Below are 24,253 nucleotides of genomic sequence, written 5' to 3' on the forward strand. Positions count from 1 at the left end.
TCTCCCATTTTCTTTGGATATCAAATTGTAAGATTGAATAAATTATCAATCAACTGATATATATATATATATATATAATATTGAACTTAATATTGCTTGCACTATTTTTCTTCAAAATCTTCAACCGCAAGAGCATATCTAGAGGTGAAAATAAGATCAAGTTGGCAAAACAATTTATTAAGATATGAATTTATTGTAGAAATTAGTCCGCGCAACTGTGGGAAAATATTCGTCAAATATTCTTCTATAGTCAGAAAATTATGAAACTAAGTGGATTAGATTTTTAACTTCATGATCTACAACTTTTGTATTTATTCCCTTTGCAGATTCGAACTACAACTGAGACAAAAATACGGAATAACCTGGGTGATGGTGGTGGTGACGGGTGGAGTGGATGTTAAGGTTATGGATGGGTATGGATGGAGGTGGATGGTGGATGTGATTTAAGGGATATAGACGAAGGGAACGAAGTGGTCGAGATCCCAAAGAAGAGAGGTGGCTCGATAGTCGAGGGAGATTAGAAGTTAAGAGAAACCTTGTCAACTATAGAGATGGAAGGATAGTGAAGAGGGAGAAGGAAGATTAGAGTAGATAGATGATAGAGATGCAAAAAATCAATATTCCAATAGCATTCTGAATTTGGTTGCCATCTTCACATTTGAGTACCCAATTAATCTCAAATTCCATGTATCCATTAATGTCTCAACCTTCTGAAGCTCCCAATGGGTCTACAGGTTACCAGAAAATGACCTCCATTTTTTTTTTCTATTTCAAGTGTCCATTGCAATTTATCATATTATTTAGAGATGATTCAGTCTTTTCAAACCCCACTCACTGGTCATATGAAAAATGCAAGTAGAATAGTCTCAATTTTTTTTTCCTCCCCAAAATTGTTTTAATGTCTTCAAATCCATAGAGGCCTAAGAACGAGCACAAGCGATTGAGACTTTACCTTACATAGTATTAGGCATAGAAGATTGAATACTAATTTTGGTTTTGATCAAAAAGATGGATGACCCTCTTCTATCAGGGTCCAGTTCTTTTACGATTCATTCCTATCACAAGTTGCATCTTACAACGGCAACCGTTTAATAGTATTCCTCAAGACCATTAGCAAATGAAGTAAAAAATTAGATTACATTGGTAGCAAAAAGATTCAGGACTATGGCTCCTCAGACTTAATTGAGACTCCCTTGTACATCTGGACACGCTCTCTCAAGGCATCTCGACGTGGCCTAGCTACCTTATTGTTTGGATCAAAAAGAAGAACCTCCTCAAATGCCTTTAGGGCAGCCCTCAAATCTTTTTTCTTTTCATATGCATCTCCAAGATTGTTCCAAGCCGTTACATAGCCTGGTTGAAGCTTCACTGCTTGCTCGAATTTTGTTATACCCTTCTCGAGCTTGTTGTCGCGGACATAGCTGACTCCTAGAGCATTGTACACCTGTTCAAGGGAAGCAATCTGTAACATCTCCATAAGAATGTAAATATTCATGCATATGGAAAGTTTATGTCATGGAAATGTGATAAGAACCTTACTGAAGTTGGTTATAACTTTCGTTCTCTTGATCGATTTCTCTACTAACCAAAGTTTAAAAAATTAGGATCGGGATTGGCCTTTCGAAAAAATGATATGTATTGGCTGGATTGGTCATATTGGCCATATTGATTGCTTCGATCGAATTTTTTAATTATATAAAATTTTAAATATTATTTAAAAATATAGGAAAACTTATAAAAACTAAAAAAAAACTATAAAAAAATAAGAAAATAAAGAAGAAAAAAAACTACGGTGCAGTGAAAGTTGAAAAGAAGAAGAAATTAGAAAGAGAACAAATAGAAGAAAATCAAACAAAAGAAAGAAAAACCGTGGTGTAGTGAAAAAAAGAAGAAATGAGAAGAAAAAGAGAGCAGACAAAAAAAAAAAACTAGGAGAAAAATAAAGAAATAAAATTAAAAAATTATATATCAAAGTTTGTTAAAATTCGTCGGAGTTCACTAGTACTAAATCTCTCAGTAAGAGAAACAATGGCTATATAGTAAGGAGAGAAAAAGAGAAAAAGAATGAAAGAGAGAGAGAAAGAGAAAGAGTTAGAAGAGCGAGAGTTCGGATCGGGCTTGAGTCAGGATCGGTCAATCCGGCGAACCATGCTACTAACCAGTTACAACTATTCTTTTATTGCTGAATTGGCTCACACCTCCTCTCATGAATTGTGGTGCCAGTGGCATGCCAACCCTGGCTTGGTACAAAATGTACCATACCAAATTTCTACACGCCATAGCATGCCACTAGAACAAAATTATTGAAATTTGAAATAAGAACAATACCAAAATATAGATCTACTTGAACAATAGAACAATAAAAGCCTAGCTTTGATACTTTTCTCCAATGGTTTGATCATTATTATTTTTTTTAAATTAGCAACAAATTAGGGAAAGCCCTAATTTTGTATCTATGTATGACGTTTCAACAACTAAATTACAATTATAAATGAAACAGCCCATATGAGTATATCTACTTGGATTATACACCAATTAGACTCCAATCTGATGATTTACCCACTTCACACTGGAATTTAGGGTAGAAAATTTAGGAGAAACCCAAATGTTGCATCTGTTGGTGAAATTGCAATCTATAATTGCAATTAGGTAGCAACCATATGTAGTATATCTATTTAACTCTCAACAACTAAGATTTATGATTTTTTTCTTTAATTTTGTTAATGAAGTTCGATACTTTATTTACATGCATACGCCTGTCCCAGTACCATACAAGCCATTGCCCCACCAATTCAGATGATTCCTCTCTATACATCAATATGAAATGCTTCTCTAAATCTTGTCAAAGGGTTAGAGATTTTACTGAACAAAATCCTACGAGTCTCCTCAATGTCACATACTAAGGCCAATCCTCTCAAATTCGTAGCCTAGATAACATATATACGTCGAGCATCCTCCTAAAGCTCCTCTCTAATTTGGTTAACCATTTCTCATCAAGATCCCCTACAACCACTCTGTGGGTGGCCACAAATGATCACTGACTCCAATGCCAAGCATCCATCTCCCAAGGTTAGAATAACTCTAGAAAAGCTCACCATGAGAATATACTTCAATTGGGCACCCTAATGCCTCATAAGCACAACCACATCGAGCCAAATTAGAGAAGCAAACTCCCAAATCTTCACCTAGTGTGCCATCCTTTAGGCTTTCCATAAGCCATTGCAGATTCCTTGATAGTCTGGTTGGGGAAATTTAGTATGAAATTGTAAAGAAAAGAAATAGGTAAATATAGAAAACCAAATATTAATAGTTGATTGGGTAAGATGCTAAAAGCATCTTTTAAGAGAGTGATTTCCCCACTATAGGTGCATCTTGACTCGTGGAAATCCTATCTCTATGTTACAGATCCCAATATATTCAAGTTCTCTAAGAGTTGCACTCCCGAAGGAACTTGGGAATGAACTCTCTTAACCCATAAAAGAATTCAAATTAAACAAAACAATTTCAACTATCAAGAAAGTATTCACTTCTTATTCATTTATGGCACTCCTTTTTATAGATGATGAAGGGTCAGTCAAGCACCTCTTAGGATGAGGATGCATCTCTTCATATGCACCTTTTCATTAAAAGCATCCATCCATTTGAAATGAAAGACCATGACACTCTTTCATAATTACCATAACATTACATCCTTCATAATTATCATACTCTTTATTATATTAGAAGTATCTGACAGTGCCCTCCACTTCTCAAAACAGTCGACTTCTGCCTTGTCTAAAACCCGACCTCAAAAACATCACTCATGGTTCCATCTGATAAACCTTCAAAGCACCATTCCATATTTTTAAAAGCTAGGACAAATTGATAACCATGAATAAATCTTTGGCTCCTGCATGGTGTCAATGCTATGCACAGAGCTAAAGCGTGACCCATGCCCTCACAAAATTGATGCCCTTCAATGGACATCCAACTGCTCTTCAAAATGCTTCAAACTTTTCAAGCATCTCTAGCTTACTAGACCAACTTGCATTGCACTCTACTAACTACTTAGTCAAGTAAGCCTCCCTAATAGACCATTGTACCTAGTCTTCCAAGAAACTCGATCCATCATGAACAACATGATTATGTTCCTCAAATTAGACGCATTTGTAGCCTTGGTGTCTTCATAAACCACATTGACCCTCTAGTAGAACAAGAATCTACAGATTCAACTAATCCAGCCTTCACATTTGTAATTCTCAATATGGAACTCTCATCTAGGGCAATGCTAGGATAAGCAGGCTTGGGTCTGAGCTATGCCCGAGGATGCTCTGGAATTCAGTGTCTTGGAAAAAGAAACAAATATACAACCCTTCTCTCACTACTGTCATTCTTCTTTGCCTATCTGCAATGTTGTTAACTGCTGCAACCCTTGTACCATAGATGGAGTGGAGAGAGTCTAGAGACGACCTGGGGGAGTAGAGGAAGGGAAATACTTGGATTTGGTTTAGGGTTTGCAGAAGAGGTGGGCAAGGCTAGGCTAGGAAAGAGAGGAGAAAGAACAAAAGGAGAAGACTCGACTGGAAAGGGGAAGAAGAGATGCAAACTTGACCTCAGGCTTAGGCTCCGAGCTTCCAAGCTTGGCGTTCAAGCTGGGCCAGCCAACCAAACACCAAGAGCACCCCCTCCCCATCCAAAGCTCACTCAAATTAGGTGCCATTCTAGGACAGGCGAGCTCGACTTCACAATTTTTTATTGACAATGCCACAAAATCAAGCCAATTGGGCTTAAGTTAGGGTCTTGTATACTTAAATTTCTCATATACCTAAGTAACAACCCTCTTAGGACTTATATTTTCATCTACCACATTGACCTTCCTTTGGCTTGAGCATTAGGATGAAATCTTGTAATGGCAAATTCACAGACATAAAACACTAAATATTTATCATGCATAATCTAGAAATTATGTATGATCAAGACAGATTACTTGTGGAAGAGTGAACGTGTGAAGAAATCAAACAACGGAATCAATTCGAGTCAAAAAGGTCCTATTCAGCATTTGCTACAGTCTCAGCTGAGTAGTGTCCACCTGCTACCCAAACAACGTGCATACGCTAGACGGTACCCAAACAATGTGCATATGCTGGCTCAGAATTAATGTTTTAAAATTAAAGTTGCGTCCGGACAAGACTTATGGCGTCTGGACAACATTAGTGGCATGCAGACAATACCACACGAGAATGTGGATGACATTGACAGTGGAGAAACCAAAAATCAGAAACTGTTTAGATTAGGAGTTCCTTTTGGTGGTTTCTCCTAGTATGAAGTATATACATTTCTCACTTCTATATAAGTGATTTAGAGGCTTAGAGGAAGGCATCCAACTCAGGGGAATTAAGGTAAATCATCTACGAGTTCTAAGATCATTCATAAAGCATAATTCTTATCAATTTTGAGGAGAGACATTATTATATGTCTAAAGCAAGAACTACACTTGCTAATCATCAACAGTACCAGAGGAGTTGAACCGTCCGTCTACATTGAGGAGTTGAGCCATAGCTCAAGTGCTTATTAAAGGGAGATAATCTTTTTCATAAGAATAGTAAATCAGGCGGTTTCTATTCAAAATGTCACTTAAATACTACGACATTAGAGTCCTAGAAGGAGTTATAACTAAGTCTAATATTTATTGCTTAGTGAAATAACTAAATAAGATTGATTGGCTTTGGGCAGGTCTGTAGTTTTTTCCTCTCCATACAAAATCAACCTAACCCAAACAACGCTCAGGTCTACTCATCAAACTGTTGTACCGGTCTTCAATTCCTCTTTTCACTTACCATAGTAATGCCATCGTATGTTCAAATTGCTACATAGAACTTTAGTATACTGAACTTTTAGACAATCTTGCCTTGAAGTTTGATCAAAAAGCAAAAAAAATAAAAATAAAAATAATGATAGTGCATCTGTTATAACTTAGGACACCTGTTTTTTTCACAAGATATGACCAAAATGGCTTATAGTGCGAATACAATCATGATCTCTCATATAGCCAACCAAGATTTCCTTGCTGTTGACGCGATGCGCATCATGCCGATGCCAAAAAATGTCAAAAAAAAGAGAGGGCGGAGAGATATAAAGAGAGAGGGAGACATACAAGGCATACCGCACCATTTGATCAGTGTCATCGAGATTATCCACCAACCACTTCTTCTCTAGTCTCTCCTAGTCATGCCTTGTATTGAATCTAACTTAAATACATATCCTCTATAAGCAGATATAACTTAATAAATGAAAAAAAAAAAAATCACAGATCGTGTTCCTCAGTTGTACAAACTCCTCAAAACCTCCTAACGCAACCACTTGCCTTCGCCACTCATGATACTATCTTGTCTACCTCCCAATCGGCCCAAATAGATTACCCTGCCTCTTCGCCACCCGCAAATAACCTCGTGGTAGAGATCAATACTAGGAGGTGGACAAGAAAATGCGGTAGACACCCTCCGTGCCACATGCCAACAATGACCCAGCATAGTATGCGCCGGGCCGACTGACACATAGATTGCCATGCTGATCAACAGGGCAACACCATGTAGCCAACTATGAGCACAACCAAGATAAACAAGCCATCCACTGTCCTTGCATAATAAGAAGGAAGTCCTACCAAATTAGGCTATATCTTGACTATTCATTGCTTTACCTAAGACACAAGTGCTACCATATTGGAATATTTTCCACACAAACTCCCTTTAATGAGTTCAAGCCGGCAAACATTTTCATTGAGGGAAGCCACACAATGTGTTGCCTCACTCCAAGTTGTCAACATATTGAACTGATCAACCAAAATAGAATCTACAACTGTTAGCATCTACAACTGGCAAGTCATGAAAACCACAAACTAGTAAAACTCTCCAGGTTGATGCATTTGTTGTCTACTGCACAAATGATGTAAATGTCTTCACTCACAAACAAATCAATAATTACAAATATACCCAATTGAGTTCTACTAGCAAGCCATTTTGCTTATAAGCCACTAAAGTACACCACCGACTCTGCTCCAACCATCCCAGAGTGATGTAGGACAAGTCAATGTGTCCTAAAATGCAATGTTGTGCCAAGCTAGGGCTGGCACTCATACCACTTGTATGGAAATCCTAATTTAGTTTCTCATAATGAGATCCAATAGAAATGACTATTGTCCTTTTGATGACTACTTCAACCGAAACTAAGGTTCAAAAAATCGGGATCGAGATTAGGATCGGCCTTCCAGAAAAACGATACGTATCGACCGGATTGGCTGTATCGGTCATCCGGATTGGATTGGACTTTTTAATTACATAATATTATAAATATTATTTAAAAATATAGAAAAATTTCTAAAAATTTAGAAAAATTAAAAAAAAGAAAATAATAATTATTCACATATGAGCCCTAAAAATTAAACAAAAGTACTTACTCAAAAGTTAAAACTCCGATGAATACCGAGCTGGCTCTCGTAAATCTCTGTGGTTGTCATCATCATAATCATTATAAATTTGAAAATAATGATGTCTAGGATTTGGTGCTTCAAAGAGTGATTACATCATACTATTCATATCAAATGGATCTTGTTGTCTCTGAGGAGGATAATAATCAATATGTGGATCTTGTGCCTAAGGATACTAAGAACATTAAGAAGGATAATAATCAACATATGGATATTATGATGATTCCAAATAATAAATACTTGATGAACCATAGTTCGTTGGAGTGAGATTTGCGTTGTCGGAGTTCTTTGGAACTAGATCTCTCCATTATAAAGTGAGAGAGAGAAGAAAAGAAAAAAGGAGTGAAAGCGAGAGAGAGTGAGAAGAAAATAGTAAAGAGAGAGAGAAAGAGCTTGGGGACATCAATAATTGATGTCCTTGGGTCAGAATCAGGCCAAATCCATACTGGATCTAGCCCGATTTAATCAAACCGGCCGATCCTGATCTGACGAACCTGACAAAATATGATAACATTTTTTTGCAATCTAATGACTACAACATATGTGTAGAAATATGTTGAATGTATCTTTCAAGAAGATAAATCAATTAGGTGCCATTTATTAGCAATATACTCTTAAAGTAATTATGATAGAAGCAATGGAAACACCAAACTATACTAAAATGGGAATTCAAGTGCATGAGCTTCCTGCCAATGTGAGCTATAGGGAGGGCAAAATATGTATATCCTCAACCCTGAGGCTTTCTATGGCTCAAACCATGGCCATTTAGATACAAGGAAATGAGTTTCATTGTCATGCTAAGTGAATGCCCTCAAGATGGAAACCATACTATGATGAAAAGTTGTGCAAATATTTTATTGTATACAGTCTATTATTAAGTGCATCTCAAAAATCACAAGAATTAGACAAGTAGGTTATCTTACCTGTGCCAGATCCTGGTCATCTCGATCCCATTTCTCAATTGCTTGTTGTAAATATTTTATAGCCGCTGGATAAAATTTTCTTCTCAGCATGACTGCACCAAGCTCAAAATACTCTGTGGCACTAGCATCACCACTTCGTACTTGCTCCTGAAGACTCAAATTAGCATTATAGAATAGTCAGCATATGGTGCCATTTTCAATTGATTTGCAAGAAGCTTGCAATTAAAGGACAGTTAAAAATTACGAAGAAAAAAACAAGTTTTTATTTAATGGTGTGAAAGAAAATCGACCAAGTCAAGAACAACCAACTTTTTGACTAGTAAATCCAAATTTTCTCATTTGCACGATGTTTTCTTTATAAGTGTAGAATGTGGACTAGGTTATATTCATACTAATTCTAGTGCTAACATTATAGAATGTGGACTGCTTCTCACTGGTACTTTAAACTTTAAAGACAATTTTAATGAGTAAGCAACTTATGCTTAAAGTTTGTCAAATCATTCAATTGGAGACTTGTCTTACTTCACCATCTGCAAACTAAGAAATAAGAAAAGTTTCAAGGCAATTGCCCTCAACTAATGGATAAATAAATGAACACAAACTAAGCAGAAGAAAATGACATGGACCATAGGAAAATGGAACAAGGCCAAATATCTATATTCCATGTGGAAGTACAATTATGACCTCAACCTAATTTTTCAGCTTTTTCTCCATAATCCACATTAAATCATTCTCATTCCATTTCAAATTCATTATGGCTTGATTTTCTGTAGCTTCCATCTTGAGAATGTTCATGTTATAATGTATTTTATATACTAAGCAACCTGTTGTAACAGAAGGTCCATCTGTTTACCTGCAACTCTTTGGCAGAAAGGTCAAGTTCTCTTCGGAGAAGAACCTGCCGAATGACATAGAAGCTTCCAACTCCGAGCAGACCTAATAAGATGAGCAAATAAGACAGTTGAATTCCCAGCTCAAACAACTCTCCTATCTCATAAACCATGTCTGCCTTTATGCCGTTGCTTGCTTGTGCTACTTGCGGAAGACTCAACCATGATGTCATGCCACATGGAAGTATATATAATCTCCAGAATAGACTAGTCTGGTCCTTCATATCCTTGTTAAAAGGTGGGAACCTGAAAACTTGACAGAACAAGAAAATGGAAGTTAACATCCTCATATGCATTAGAAAATAAGCTTTCCTGTAGAAATTAAGATAATTGTCAATGGAAACTAAATTTTGAACAACTAAGTCATTCAAATAAGTGAGATTTTGAGGACTTATAGTCCAATGTGTTTCAGATATAGATGGAGAACTTAATCAGAAAAATAAGTAAATAGCAGGAGTTCATAAAAAAAAAGAAAGACAGGATGTCAGCAAAGTGATTCTTAATCTTCTTGAAGTGCAAAATGTTCTACAGAAATAAGAGAGATGCTTAGATCAGCAGGATGACAGCATAGTGCTTTGATATTAATATATCTGAAGCTGGGTATACCCTGAAATAATAAGGTATAGGGAACTTCATTCAAATAAGTGAGATTTTGAGGACTTATAGTCCATTGTTTTCAGATATAGATGGAGAACTTAATCAGAAAAATAAGTAAATAGCAGGAGTTCATAAAAAAAAGAAAGACAGGATGTCAGCATAGTGATTCTTAATCTTCTTGAAGTGCAAAATGTTCTACAGAAATAAGAGAGATGCTTAGATCAGCAGGATGACAGCATAGTGCTTTGATATTAATATATCTGAAGCTGGGTATACCGTGAAATAATAAGGTATAGGGAACTTCAGTTCAAATAGGATTTGGAAGTTAAGCAGTTCTCACAGGAGTAGTCTCAAGCTTCTTTCTTAATCCATATGTAATAATTCTGGAATGGAATAAATGTGCTACCCAAAGTAAGCCAGTGGTAACCAATTTGAGTTCCTATATTATCTTGATTTCCAGTGATATGTCTTCTTGATAAATTTTCAATATATTCAGCATATATGCCAATCATTAAAAGTGAAATAACTGGACAGCATCAACTAGAAACTCCAGTATATATTAGTATGGAAATAATATACAGTTATAAAGTAAGGAAAGTGCTGATCGGTCTAATGAAAATAGAGCATATGAAGCATGTATCTTATGACAGATGAGAACATACCTCGCTGATATTTTGAGATTAGAGTCCTCTTTTCTATTTCTCCATTGATAATCTGCCTTCCTCAACAAGTAAAAGACAAGGACCAAATAAGAAATTTGTCTGAAATCAAGATACTTCACGTTCAAGGGACACAACTATTTCTTGTACAATTAGGAGAATCATAACTACGACAAATTACTTCGGTCCAGGAGGAAGGATAGTCAGTGGAAATCTACAAAAGTGCAGAGTTCAATTTGTTTTCAGCAGATACCGTTTGTTAGTTTGGCTCAGTAGGAATTTCTTGCCCCATACAAAACAAAACATCATTTTGAAAACAGTTAATTACCATTCCCCTCTGCCTGGAGTTCTAAACTAACAAGATCCTATCTACAACTTGGCAGATTGAGATATGATCTGTAAAAGTCCACAATTCTCTAATTACTGACTTTAGGACATAAATACTAAAGTCATGCAAGCCATGGAACTTAAAAGGTAACACATAGATACCAAGGCTACCTAGTTGCTGAGGCTCTAGTTCTTTGTAATTCTAGTACAAACCATCTAATTGTTTGAGGCTCTTACGATCATTTTATAGACATAAGTTGTGCTATCTAATTTATTAAGGATCTTTAAATCATTTTACACATATGTGTTGTCATGTGAAGTTGCAAAAGTGCCTATTAGCACTTACTATAGCATCGTCTGATGAGATACTTGCAATTAACTTGTCCAAATTGAGGTCTTAAATTATTGATAGGTGTTTTTATATAATAAACACATTAGAACAAGAGTGGTATGACAATTTACATAATCCTATGTGGGGTGATTTTCTAACATGTATGTGCATAGATGTTTCTACGAAGATCTTAAATGAATTTGTTTAGGTTTCCTTAGTGTATTGAAATGTGGTTGTGGATTGCGAGCGGTCACTGATAGCCTAGCGTCTAGGCGGAAGGCGGGCGCCAAGGCAGTCTAACATTTTTAATACATAAAAATAAATATATACGATATCTAATATATACTAATATAACATATATAAAGTTTTTAATAATGTATCACAACTCTAAAACCAAAAGATCACAATTCACAATATATATATATATATATATATATTTCACGAGGAAGAAGGGTGTTCATGCAACAAGATTAAAAGAGGTGCCGATTTATTTAAAAAAAGATAAGAAAAAAAAGCTACAGGGATGGGAGATTAATCTCTGTAGCTTTATCCTATCCAGCACCTATGTAACTTCCTCTCATCTCTTCTTTCCTTTCCCTATAGGCTGCAAACCTCCATCACCTTCGTAACTATCTTTTTCTCTTTTAATAAACTCGCTTTCCCTCTCTTAAGCGGATGCACCTCCATTTTCCCCAAATTGCGCACTTGCAAACCCAGCCCTAGCAGGAAAAGGAACACAATGGGTGAGAGAGAGAGAGAGAGAGAGAGAGAGAGAGAGAGAGAGAGAGAGAGAGAGAGAGGAAACTACTCGACGTCTGCTGTTGAGAAAGGAGAGAGTAGAGAGCCTGAGAGAGAAGGGATTGAAATAGATTAGGGGTCATTCAGGAGAATGTAGGTAGTATTTTTCTTAAAACTTAATTACTATTGTGCCTGCCCGACCCGTTCTCTCCACTCAATCTGCAAAGTCCGCCAAGTGACAAATTGGTTCGCCAAAAAAGATAGTGCAGTTTAAACACCAAGCTAAGAGCACATAGCAAAGTAGTGGGGGCGCACAACGTCGCCCCACCATGGTGAACGCTAAACCAATTTTTAAAACACTAGATTTCATACTCATATCTATATACCCTAACCAAATAGAACCACACAAAGTCGAGATTGATCTATCTTGCTAAGTCGAGATTGATCTATCTTGCTAACATTGCAAGCTGACCTTGAACTTGAGCTCGCTGAGCTCGTCCCAAGCTCAAGTCAAGGTGATCTTAGCTAGCTCGAGCTTGGCTCTTTTACACATGTACTCTTTGACAATGACAACTAAGCAAAGCTGCAATGCTAGAGGGCCCAAAGTTGCAATGCACGTTCCAATGTCTTGCTAAGCTCACTGACCTCAACCCAAGCTCAACTCGAGCTCAAGCTTAACTAGCTTGTGCTCGGCTCTTCTACATGTCTACTATTTGTAATCCAGCATGCATAGCCACCACCATTTGTAGTTTATTTAGTTGAAAGTCCACGAATCCAAGTTTCCTTATTCCCCACTTTCATGTGATATAGTCATCTACGCATATAGATTTTATAGCTAGATATCCAGTGTATTACATGATATGTCAATTTTCTTTTCTGGACTTCTTCCTATATTTACATTAAGAATCTACAATGTTTATTTTATGAAATTCACACCAATGCTTGCCTATACAGTATCTACAATTCATAAAACAATCACTACCACCACCAACAGGCAACAACAACTAGTAGAAGATGAAAGACCATAAAGTAAGAAAAGCATTGACTAAACGGATAGCTACATGAATTATTTTCTGCCATTCAGTTCAATTTCATGCAAATTTCTCCCTTAACCTAGCTGACATAGAGAAACAAATTCTGCACAGCAAACCTCAATACTTTTCCTTTTCTAAAATTCCATACCCTAGATACTAACAACATCCACATACATATATCCACCTATGATGAATTCCCAGATAAAATCCAAATTATCTGCATCAAGTAACCTCCAATCCCTTTAAATCATAATCCGTGAACGAGGTTTTACTTTACGAAATATCACAGGTCTTGCTTATAATACCAGCTCTTTGACAATCAATCAGGATATTATTTCGATCATCTTCCTTTTACCTTTAGATATATCCTGGAATGCAAATCCCAAGGGGTTATTTCAGACCATCTACTTACTAACATTGATAAGCATGGATACCACGTAAATGTGCATACCTCCCTAGCAGCATCGGCTTCAGCCTCAAGAAGAGGCGCGGCATATGAAACAATTCTCAGCTTCCTCTGAAAAGAAAAAAAGAAAAGAAAAGAAAAGGAGTAAGCCTCATAAGATGAATTAGACACCAAGATTCCAAAAGATTTTAACTTTTCTCACAGGATTCAAGAAGATGGAACTGACGAACGGGGAGGGCAGGCTTGGAGAGCGGGGTTGAAGACCGCTCCTGGAATTGGGGTGAAGGAAGCTCTTTGGAAAGAGAGGCCTGGAAGGGAGAGCTAGAGAGGCCATAGGGAGTCGAGGGGTTGCGGAGGGGAAGAACTATAGAGTGAGAAGAGCATGGAAGCGGCAGTAGATTGTCGAAACCATCGCTGAGTGAACTCTCTTTCTCCCTCGCTATTTCTCGCTATTTCTCTGTGGCTCACTCGCTTTCTCGCCGTGTGGATAAGCTGAATGCCAGAGGTGCGCAACTAACTGGTTCAACGAACGATGTGTTTTAACTGTAGTTGGATTTTTCATTTTTGTACTGATAGGTCATTTTCATAGAGATTTTGACCATACTAGCCCTCTTCTATATTTTATTTACCTAAATAGATTACACCTCAAACTTAATATTATAATGAGTTTATGAAACTATAGCTAGAGATAAAACCGAGTCGATTTTTATATTTTATTTACCTAAATAGATTATACCCCAAACTTAATATCAATATGAGTCTATGAAACTATAGCTAGGGTTAAAAATGAGTTGTTTAAGACCAACTCGACCCATTACTCGATCCAAATCGGATATGGATGAAAAAAGCTTATTCGATTCAGATCTGTAGATGGATAGGTATAGGTAGACATGATCATTAAGCTCGACCCGCCCAAACCCAGCCCGAACCCTCCCGATTTTAACCGGGCTAAGCCCAACCCGAGCCCGATTTAGGCCTGGCCCGACCTGAGCCCGATATGGTAGTGGGCGGTATGGGCTAAGCCTTTGCCCGCCCGGCCCGACCCGAAAGCCCAATTCACTACTCTCATCAATAACCCAACCCATAATGTATACATATTTATATAATTATTTTAGTCCCACATTGGATATTTAATAAACTATATATTAATATATATGTATGTTTCCATGAAAGATAACTAAAATATCTTCATATAAGCCTATTAAACTTGGCACAATAAAATATAATAATTTTTATATTTAATGCATTATGTTAGAGCCATAATATCCAACCCAAGCCCAATATGTAATGGGCTAGTGGGCGGTAACGGGCTAGAATATTCTAGTTCGGCCCAAACCTGGCCCGGCCCAAGTGATTGGTGGGTTGGGCCGTGAACAAATATTTAAGCCTTGTTGGCTCGAAAAGCCTGGCCCGAACCCGGCCCGGCCCGCCCGATGATCACGTCTAGGGATAGGCTTTTAATTAAATATTTGGATTTGGATCCGGATAGTATATTTACAAAAAATTAGATCCAAATACTTATATGTGTATAACTAATGTATTCGGATTCAGATCTAGATAACGAATATCTAGTTAATCACTAATATAAATACCCATAACCCGTTACCCGACCCTCAACTCACCAATTCTAACCTAACTCTCTCCATCACTTTCCTAAATCGATAGCCGCCTCCACTGAAATCCTTCGTCACCATCACCTGATCGGCCGGTCACCATCTTTAACTCCTCTGTCGCCATCATCGTATTCAACTCCTCCTTCGTCAGCATCACTGTCTTCAACTCCTCCTTCGTCGGCATTACCGTCATCAACTCCTCCGTCGACATCACCGTCTTCAACTCCTCCGTCGCCATCACTTCTCCGGATCACCACATGATTACTTCCAACTTAATGCAATTTACAATTATAGCTTGATTGCTAAGTCAATAGCTTGATTCTAGTCTAGCACTAGTTTCGAAGGAATAAGCATATCTTCATATCCCCTAGCATTGCCATCTCTACTCCTTTGCCTTGTTGTGATCTTACTTTAAATTTTTAATCCATAAATTTTTACACAATGCCTTCATAGCTGTTAATATCCAGGTTGGCAAGTATAGATGCCTCATAGTTCATGCTCATTAGAGAGACACAAGAAAGCCATAGCATATCACCGTGCTTTTTTTTTTTTGTATGTATATTTTGCTTAATTTTTAGTTATTTGGATATGGTTATTATGGGTAAATTTGGGTCAAGGTTGACAATGAGTGCTACTTTAGTGTTCTTAATTACAATATGAAAAGCTAATTGATTTTGTGCAATACTTTAAATCGAGCTTTTCTGATCTTACTAAATGAATCTTTATTGGTTCAAAAATGATAATCGTTAGTACACTTGATTACTCTCGAACAAATTTATTTTTTACACAGGGAATGGAATGGATGTGGATTGCAAATTTGTTTTTATCATGCCTATGTTGATCTGAATTTATTTTTGCTTAGTCTATCATTTGATATCACCTGGTAGTATTGCTACATCCATTATATATTGTTAGTTTATTGATTGTTCTTTAATCTATTTTCCTTAGTAGTGTCTTTCAAGGATAGTTCCTATCATTAGTAAGATTCTTTCTTAGTAGTTGTCTTTCAAGAATGAATATGACATGAAAACATATATGAGATATGTCTAAGTTGTGTTGATAGCTCTTTAATCTTTTTTCCATAGTAGTGTCTTTCAAGGATAGTTCCTATCATCAGTAAGATTCTTTCTTAGTAATTGTCTTTCAAGAATGAATATAACATGAAAACATATATGAAATATGTCTAAGTTGGAAAGCCATAATCCATTTAAGATCCTATCTATATATGAAGACTATTTGATCCATATCCGAAAATTACCCGTATCTATTTTCTTATGATATGGTTTTAATTTTTGATATATGTCAAATATCCGTATCCAAATAAAAAATATGGATTCGAATATGGGTTGAGCACTATCTGATCCGTTTTCACTCCTAACTGTAGCCCTAGGTAAAACATTGATAAGTTCAACATTTTACTTTTAGATGGAAATGTCGAAAAGTTCATTTTATAAAATGCTAAAATGCTGAAGCAATTCAAAATAAAATTTAGAAGAGCTACGGTCTTTTTTTTGTATGATTATGAGCGCAATTGGCTTTGGAGACTAATTATGTTATTCCAACTTATAGAACTCTTTTATATCTTCATAACAACATGTTTTACTACTAAAGTGGATAACCGAGCACAAAGTTATCACATTACGAACTTTTATTTATATTTTTACCTAAATCTTTCTCGTTTATTGCAAAATCACTCAATTTTGTTATTTTCTAACTAATTTACCTTTGCCTTACTATTTAAAAAGCTCTGACAACCAGAGATATGAGACAATGAAATGATTATATTATTCTAATTCACAAGGCGTTTCTTTATAAAAATTATATAGAAGAAGCATTTGTCTAAAAATATGTATTTTTCAGTCCTATTTGACATGTAATAATAAAAGTTTTGCTTTAATGAACAGAAATGAGAGATAACACAACGTATCACATGAGATATGCGATGAATCACATCCATTCTTCAATTCCTCGATAGCTTAATCACGGCCCTTTCCGTTGGCCCCACCAACCGGGCCAGACTAGCTGCATGCAGTGTCGACGCCCCCATTGACTTCTCAATCTCAATCTCTATCTCTCTCTCTCTCCCTCTCCCTCTCTTTCTCCCTCTCTCTCTCACTCTTTCTCTTCCACCTCATCCTCAAATCTCTCACGGATTGTTGACACCGACCACCTTGAACTACTGCTATTGCTTATAGCATCGTGCTACATTTTCCAATTCCAAAATATTCGTCAAATATTCTCCTATAGTCAGAAAATTACGAAAATTACGAAACTAAGTTGATTAGATTCATAATTCCTGATCTACAAATTTTATATTTACACTCTTCGCAGATTCGAACTACAATTGGGACGAAAACACAGAATAACGTAGGTGATGGTGGTGGTGACAGTTGGGTGGATGTTAGGGTTATGGATGTGTATGGAGATGGAGGTAGATGGTGGATGTGATTAAGGGATATAAACGAAGGGAACAAAGTGGTCGAGATTCCAAAGAAGAGGGGTGGCTCGACAGTCGAGGGAGATTAGAAGTTAGGAGAAACCTTGCCAACGATAGAGGTGGAAGGATGGTGAAGAGTGAGGAGGGAGATTATGGTAGATAGATGATAAAGAGGCAAAAAATCAATATTCCAATAGCATAATGAATTTGGTTGTCATCCATATATTTATAGAGGCTAGCCAACAAGTCCTAAAACAATAAGTAACCCTAATTCTAGAAGATTCCCGCCGATCGCATTCGAACGTACAAAAATCGTACTCTGTATGTACGAACGCGATGGAGGCATTTGAACGCAGCGTGCAAACTCGCCCGACCGCGTTTGAATGCGCATTACACGTTCTCTGTATTTGCGAATTTGATGCAGCCGTTCGCAAGGGCATTCGAACGCGACCCCTCCTACGTTCGAATGTGACCCCTCCTGTGTTCGAACGCGACCTACATGGATTTTATTTTAATAAAAATAAATAACTAATACAGTAAGAAAAGTTTCTAACTAAATGTATCAGCCCACCACGCTTCCCCCACCTTGCCCTCAAGGTGAAAAGTCAGGGAAACACTCTAAGATATCAATCTCCAACTCCCATGTCGCCTCATTGGATGACTTGCCAAGCCACTCGACTAGAATCTCTATCTCTAATCTGGTACCATGTCATCGTCGGCGCCTAGCAAGTACTCGAACTGGCTATGATCTTTGTCTGCTCCAATTGCTCCGGTATAGCTAATCCAATGACCTCATGATCACCAATCTGCTCCCTCAGTAATGAAATATGGAAAACATAGTGCACTCTCGACCCCTTCAAGAGCTTCAAACGATATGCAACCATACCAATACGCTCTAACACCCGAAACGAACCAAAGTAGCGATATGCTAACTTTTTGTTACACATCGAAAGCAAGGTCACCTATCGATACAGTTGTACTCTCACGAACACCCAATTGCTGATGTCGAACTATTACTTCCGATGACTATAATCATAAACTTATTTCATGTGGTTCTGAGCAAGTTTAAGATGGGCACGCAACCTCCTCAATGTGGCATCTCTATTCATCATAAACTTGTTTCATGCATATGCCATTAGATCATAAGCGCATAATGTCAGAGTCGTGCATCCATACACCGTCTCAAATGGAGTCATGTCAATGCTGCTATGGTAAGCAGTGTTGTAGGACCACTCCGTCTATGGTAAAAACTCCAACCATCGTCTCAACATCTCTCCAACAAAGCACTTCAAGTACTACTCAATGCCTCGATTGACCACCTTGATTTGGCCATCCGTTTGGGGATGGTAGGCCAAACTGAAGTTCAATCGAGTCCCTTTTAATCTAAAAAACTTAGTCCAAAAGTCGCTCATAAACATGATCACGATAAGAGACAATCGTGCGTGGCATGCCATATAACTGAGCAACATCTCTAATAAAAATTTCGGCCACCGACTTGGCTAAAAATGGATGTGACAATGCCAAAAAGTGCGCATACTTGCTCAATCTGTTAACCACCACAAAGATAATAGAATAATCATGTACTAGCAGAAGACCCTCTATGAAATCCATAGAAATTTCTTCCCAAACACGGTCCGGTATAGGTAAAGGCTGAATTAATCCGGCCGGTTTCAATGTGGTTGCCTTAGCCCTTTGATAGACTTCGCAAGCACGGACAAAACTCCTCACATCCCGCCTCATTCCTGGCCACGTGCAACTCTGAGAACCTTCCTATAAGTCCTCAAGACACCCTCATGACCAACCTCTGGAGTGTGGTAGAAGTGCTCCAACAATTTCTGCCGCAATCCATCATTTGTGGGCACCCGAATGCATCCGCGGTCCAGCAGCAAACCACCTCGATTCTCTAAGTTTGGATGGCGCTCCGGATCATCCATCACCTCCTACAATAATCTCAAAATATCTGGGTCAAATGGACATGCATACCTTAGCTTGTCAAGGAGAAAATGTAGGAAAAGAATAGGCTGAAAGCTCGGTGGTATCGGGTTGGCGCGATAATGAATTCGCCACTCTATTTTCCGTTCCCTTCTTTTATTATATTTCATAATCATACCCCAATAATTTTGTGACCCATTTCTGCTGTGCCAGAGTGTGTATGCGTTGTCCTATAAAGTATGGAAGACTACTTTGATCGGTACGTATAATGAATCGTCTATCGATCAAATAAGGCCTTAACTTTGTCACTGCATGCATAATTATCAACATCTCTCTCTCATAAGTCGATAATTGCTGAGATTTTTATGATAAACCCTTGCTAAGATAGGCAATAGGACATCCTCCTTGCATTAGTACTGTAATGCCCTCGCTCGCCATGGGCACGTGCACGCCCATGCGCCCACACGACACGGCAGCGCACGCGACAAGTCGAGCGGGGCCCGTCACACACAGATACTCTCCTTTACACATATAATCATGATATCATCAAATAAAACCTGCTAACCTATCCATGATCACATAAACCATCACCAAATAAATCATACTATTAACCAAATAAACCGGTTAACATATAAATATCCCAGTCCACAATAATATATATTAAACCATTACATAATCTAACAGGACCCACACAGGCCACAACAAACCATCAAGATACAACTAAAATAACTAATACAAGAGTACACTATGATTCGACCTGTAATATCCAAATCATCGTCTATTACAAAAGAATACAAATATCAAATACTGGTACAACTCAATATCTGGTTAAACTATCATCTATACCGTCTCGCATCTATAGCTCACCTCATCATCGTTCTAAAATATCTTCTCAAGATATCTCAACTCGCTATCACGTACCATATATCTGAGAGGGTTAGAAAAAAAATAAAGAGAGTCATGAGCAAAAGGCTCAGTGAATAGATCTTACCCCGAATCAGTGATGCCAAACAGAGAGTAAATCATGTACTGGATAATATGAATCAGAAAATAGCATAATACCATGTATGAACATGGTATATATGTATCCTCAATGACATATATATGAATGAAATCAATTCTCATGAATGAGCATATTATATCCTCAACCAAAAATATATCACATGATAAAATTACCATATAACATCACCGAATATAACGACATATCATGTATAACAATTATGATCCAATGAAACTAGTTACATCAATGATGATGTATGATACATGCCTGCCAACCACTAGATAATCGTATATGTCAGAGCCAGATATAATCCACATATCTCTCATTATCACAATCAACTATCTCAACTCTGAATATCATTCACCATGCTGGACTACGGTACCCGACCCCAAACTCGATACACATCATGTCACAAGCTCAGAGCATATACTGTCATACGCTAAGGGTATCTCAGAAGAAAGTAATCATACCTTGCCATACGCTAAGGGTATATTAATGATAGTTGTACCCTGTCATACGCTAAGAGTACAACCATCAGTCATCACCATACTCTGCCATACACTAAGAGTATATCTATTACCAGTCCGGACTAGATACTGTTTCAGCAATCACATCATATCACATCACATCACATCACATACACATGCACTTTTATGATTTCCTATACATGATAAATTATATGCATATATCCAGTATGACAACAGATTATGCAACTCAAGAATTTATGTGGTAAAGAAGCCGAGAGAAAAATAATGCAATGCCGACTCTAACCATGTATCTAACACATGTATATTTTTGCTAGTCTATCACATGCATACTTATGATAGAGATCATCCCGACATAAAACCATAACCGTATAATCATTTCTATATATCACCAATGTACTCATATCTCAAATCAGCCTAATTAAATGCATGATAAAATATGCTTGACTGAAATCATCAATAGATAAAGTCATATAATCATGCTGGAGGCCAAAACATGCATGTATATAATATATAATATATCATAATTTGAGAAAGGCATCTAAGGGATAAAACTACTCAAAATCTGATAAGAAGACACAAACCACGCATCTATCACGTCCGTCAGATAATCGAGTGACACTCATCGCTAACAAGGTCCACGGGATCTCAAATAAGGGGATTCGGGATCTGAAAATATTCAAGTAATATTAATTAGTCGTTTATCCTATTAAAATTAGTTCAAGTAGAATATAAAGGTTTATTTGGTTTAAAATCACTTCTTTTACTTTGCACATAATTAGATTCACATTATAGGTACGATTCAAATATTATGACATAATTAATTATGACTTAATTATGCAAAATAATTAAGTAATTAATAAGACTAGTATCTTATTCTACACACAATAGTATATAATAAATTGTTAAGATTACTTAAATTGCATATATTATGAATATCAGTACATAAATCTAATAATTATAATTTACAACACTATCTATTAATCTAATAGAAATATTAATACATAGTTAAATCAAAATAAGTATTATCTATATTTATGCATAATATTTTATAACCTAGTTAATCATTAATTATACTAATTATAATTAATAATCATCATGTTAAAGAATATATATTATTATTAAAATAATTAATGTCTAAATAATTTATCTACATTAATCATCATGTTGGTTGCGATAGCGGTAGCGGGCGCGTGGCGCCCCCACCACGCAAGTTGCATGCGCAGCTTGCATGGGCACGAGGCCGGCCACAGTGTGGCCAGCCACGTCGTGCCCAAAATTAATTTTTTTTGGGTTTGGGTTGTTATAAGTACAGCTCCTATGCTAACTCTTGACATATCACATTCCACAATGAACTCTTTGGTAAAGTCCGATAGCGCTAAAATAGGTGTCGTCATTGCTATTTTTATTTTTCAAATGGCGATATACAAACAGCGATGAAACGACGATGGTAGTAGTAAGAATAGGCCAAGCGGTCATGCATGCAACCTTTTGAGGATCCGTCGCTACACCTGCCACTGAGATGATGTGGCGTAAATACTCCACTTGTGATACTCCACTTGTGGTACTCCCCATAGGCATTTCGACTTCTTGATTTTCAATTGATTTTGCTTTAACAAATTCATTATATTCTCCAAATGCCGCCAATGCTCCAATTCAATCCTGCTATACACCAAAATGTCATCAAAAAATACTAAGATATACCTTCGCAAGAGAGGCCGAAATATATCATTCATGAGGCTTTGAAAGGTAGCTGGAGCATTGGTGAGACCAAAAGGCATCACTTGGAACTCGTAATGTCCGTCTGGAGTCCAAAATACAGTTTTGTGCACATTCGCCGAGTGAACTCTAATTTGATGATACTCGGCCCTCAAGTCAAGCTTGCTGAATATGGTTGCCCCTGCAAGCTCGTCAACAGCTCCTCTATAACAGGAATAGGTGATACGATTCGGACTTCACCGACGTCGTCTCGAGCATTGATTCACTTTAGGAGAGTTTTATTTCATGTTTTAGTGTTTAATTTCCATTAAAATAAGTTTTCTGTAAGTCGCGTTCGAACGCGGGTGGAGTGAGTTCGAACGCGGTTTGTGAACGGGGTTGTGAACGTGGTGAAGAGAATATACTATGCGTTCGAACGCGGTGCGTTTGAACGCACTGTGAACGCCTACATCGCGTTTGCAAATACCGACAAGCGCGTTCAATTGCGCGTTCGAACGCCTGCATCGCGTTCGCAAATCCAGAAGAGCGAACTCAGTGCGTTCGAACGCGGTCGACGAAAATTATGTTTTTAGGGTTAATTTGAGTTGTTGGTTAGCCTATAAAAGGATGTGGTAGGCAACCAAATTGATTATTAATTATTGAGATTGAGTTTTGCCTTGCCTCCTTCGTCTTCTTCGCTCCCGTTCTCTCAATCCCCGGCGACGCCGCTTCTAACCTCCCTCGTCCGGCTAATGACCCTAGTCCCTTAGGGGTGGCCCTCTTCTCCCCCTTCGTCCAATCTATCCCACAGTTGCCCTAATCCTTCCATCAACCACAACCCTTCCACTATCACTTTTCACCGGTGCCACCACATTAACGCCGGTCCTCCACCAACCATCATTACCTAGGATCTCGTGCCTCCATCCACGAATCCAAAACAGAGCATCCTAATGTTCGTCCACTAAATGGATGGTATCTCGAGATCCACAACTCTGATTCGCCTGAAACTTAATTTTTTGGAAAGCTATTTTCTAGGGCGACAACATATCAAAATTTCACATCGATCCAACGGCGGAATATTTCAGGATCTTATTTCAAAGTTCCATGCCAGATCTAGTCCAGATCAAGAATTGGAAGAGATCGACCCTTTACCAAAAAGGCGTGATCGTACCAAGCTGGTATCAGAGCTCTATAGCCAGAGGCGTGATCGTATCAATAGGATACCAATCCTTGACGGTAATAGCATCTAGTGCCTAATAGTCGACACAAAAATGCCACGTCCCATCCTTTTTTCGCACCAATAGCACAGGGGATAAGTATAGCTATGACTTGGTTGTATGAGGCCCTGCTCCAACATCTCGGCTACCATCTTAGAAATAATTTTTTTGCACATGTGGATACTGATAGGGCCTCACGTTTGCCGGTGCAGCCCCGGGTACAATCTCTATGTGATGGTTCGCCGTTCACCTCGGTGGCAACTCCTATGGCTCCTCAAACAGTCCCTAAAAGTTATCTAATAAATTAGACCATTCAATGATAGTACCTGAACTCGTTTGAGGCTCATCTCCTACTGGTCCTAACTGAAGAAGATATGCCAAATCATACGCACAAGGCAGCCCCACCATAGGTTGCATCGCAGGAATCGGCGAAGACCGAACGCCATCAAGACGCACATCTTTATTTTCTTGTTTAAATTTCATCCACATGCTTCGAAAATTAAA

General features: G+C 37.7%; 1 protein-coding gene across 4 annotated transcripts; it reads right to left on the reverse strand.

Moving 5' to 3' along the window:
* Positions 1 to 994: 994 nt before the first annotated feature.
* LOC140801241 (tetratricopeptide repeat domain-containing protein PYG7, chloroplastic) lies at positions 995 to 13,918 on the reverse strand. 4 transcript variants are annotated; one of them, XM_073156253.1, is made up of 6 exons: positions 13,570 to 13,918; positions 13,413 to 13,478; positions 10,535 to 10,586; positions 9,239 to 9,528; positions 8,386 to 8,532; positions 995 to 1,444 (listed from the first exon to the last, which is right to left on the reverse strand). In XM_073156253.1, exons 1-6 carry the CDS (start codon positions 13,699 to 13,701, stop codon positions 1,163 to 1,165), a joined length of 969 nt encoding a protein of 322 aa, XP_073012354.1. In that variant the 5' UTR covers positions 13,702 to 13,918; the 3' UTR covers positions 995 to 1,162. The 4 variants fall into 4 exon arrangements, with proteins under 4 accessions (XP_073012354.1, XP_073012355.1, XP_073012356.1 ...); XM_073156254.1 differs by having other exon boundaries at positions 9,239 to 9,521; positions 10,535 to 10,590; positions 13,570 to 13,894; XM_073156255.1 differs by having other exon boundaries at positions 10,535 to 10,590; positions 13,570 to 13,894.
* Positions 13,919 to 24,253: the final 10,335 nt, after the last annotated feature.

This window comes from Typha latifolia, chromosome 14 (assembly GCF_019914945.1).
Source record: "Typha latifolia isolate L0001 chromosome 14, TyphaL0001v2, whole genome shotgun sequence".
Classification (NCBI taxonomy): domain Eukaryota; kingdom Viridiplantae; phylum Streptophyta; class Magnoliopsida; order Poales; family Typhaceae; genus Typha; species Typha latifolia.

What these genes read in the sequence shown, in the direction of transcription:
- LOC140801241 (XM_073156253.1), bottom strand. Translation starts at nt 13,701, where the DNA reads ATGGCCTCTCTAGCTCTCCCTTCCAGGCCTCTCTTTCCAAAGAGCTTC. An exon ending in GTTCCATCTTCTTGAATCCT is followed by an intron (nt 13,479 to 13,569) that starts GTGAGAAAAGTT and finishes TTTTCTTTTCAG; the next exon opens with AGGAAGCTGAGAATTGTTTC. An exon ending in TTTCTGCCAAAGAGTTGCAG is followed by an intron (nt 8,533 to 9,238) that starts GTAAACAGATGG and finishes TTGAGTCTTCAG; the next exon opens with GAGCAAGTACGAAGTGGTGA.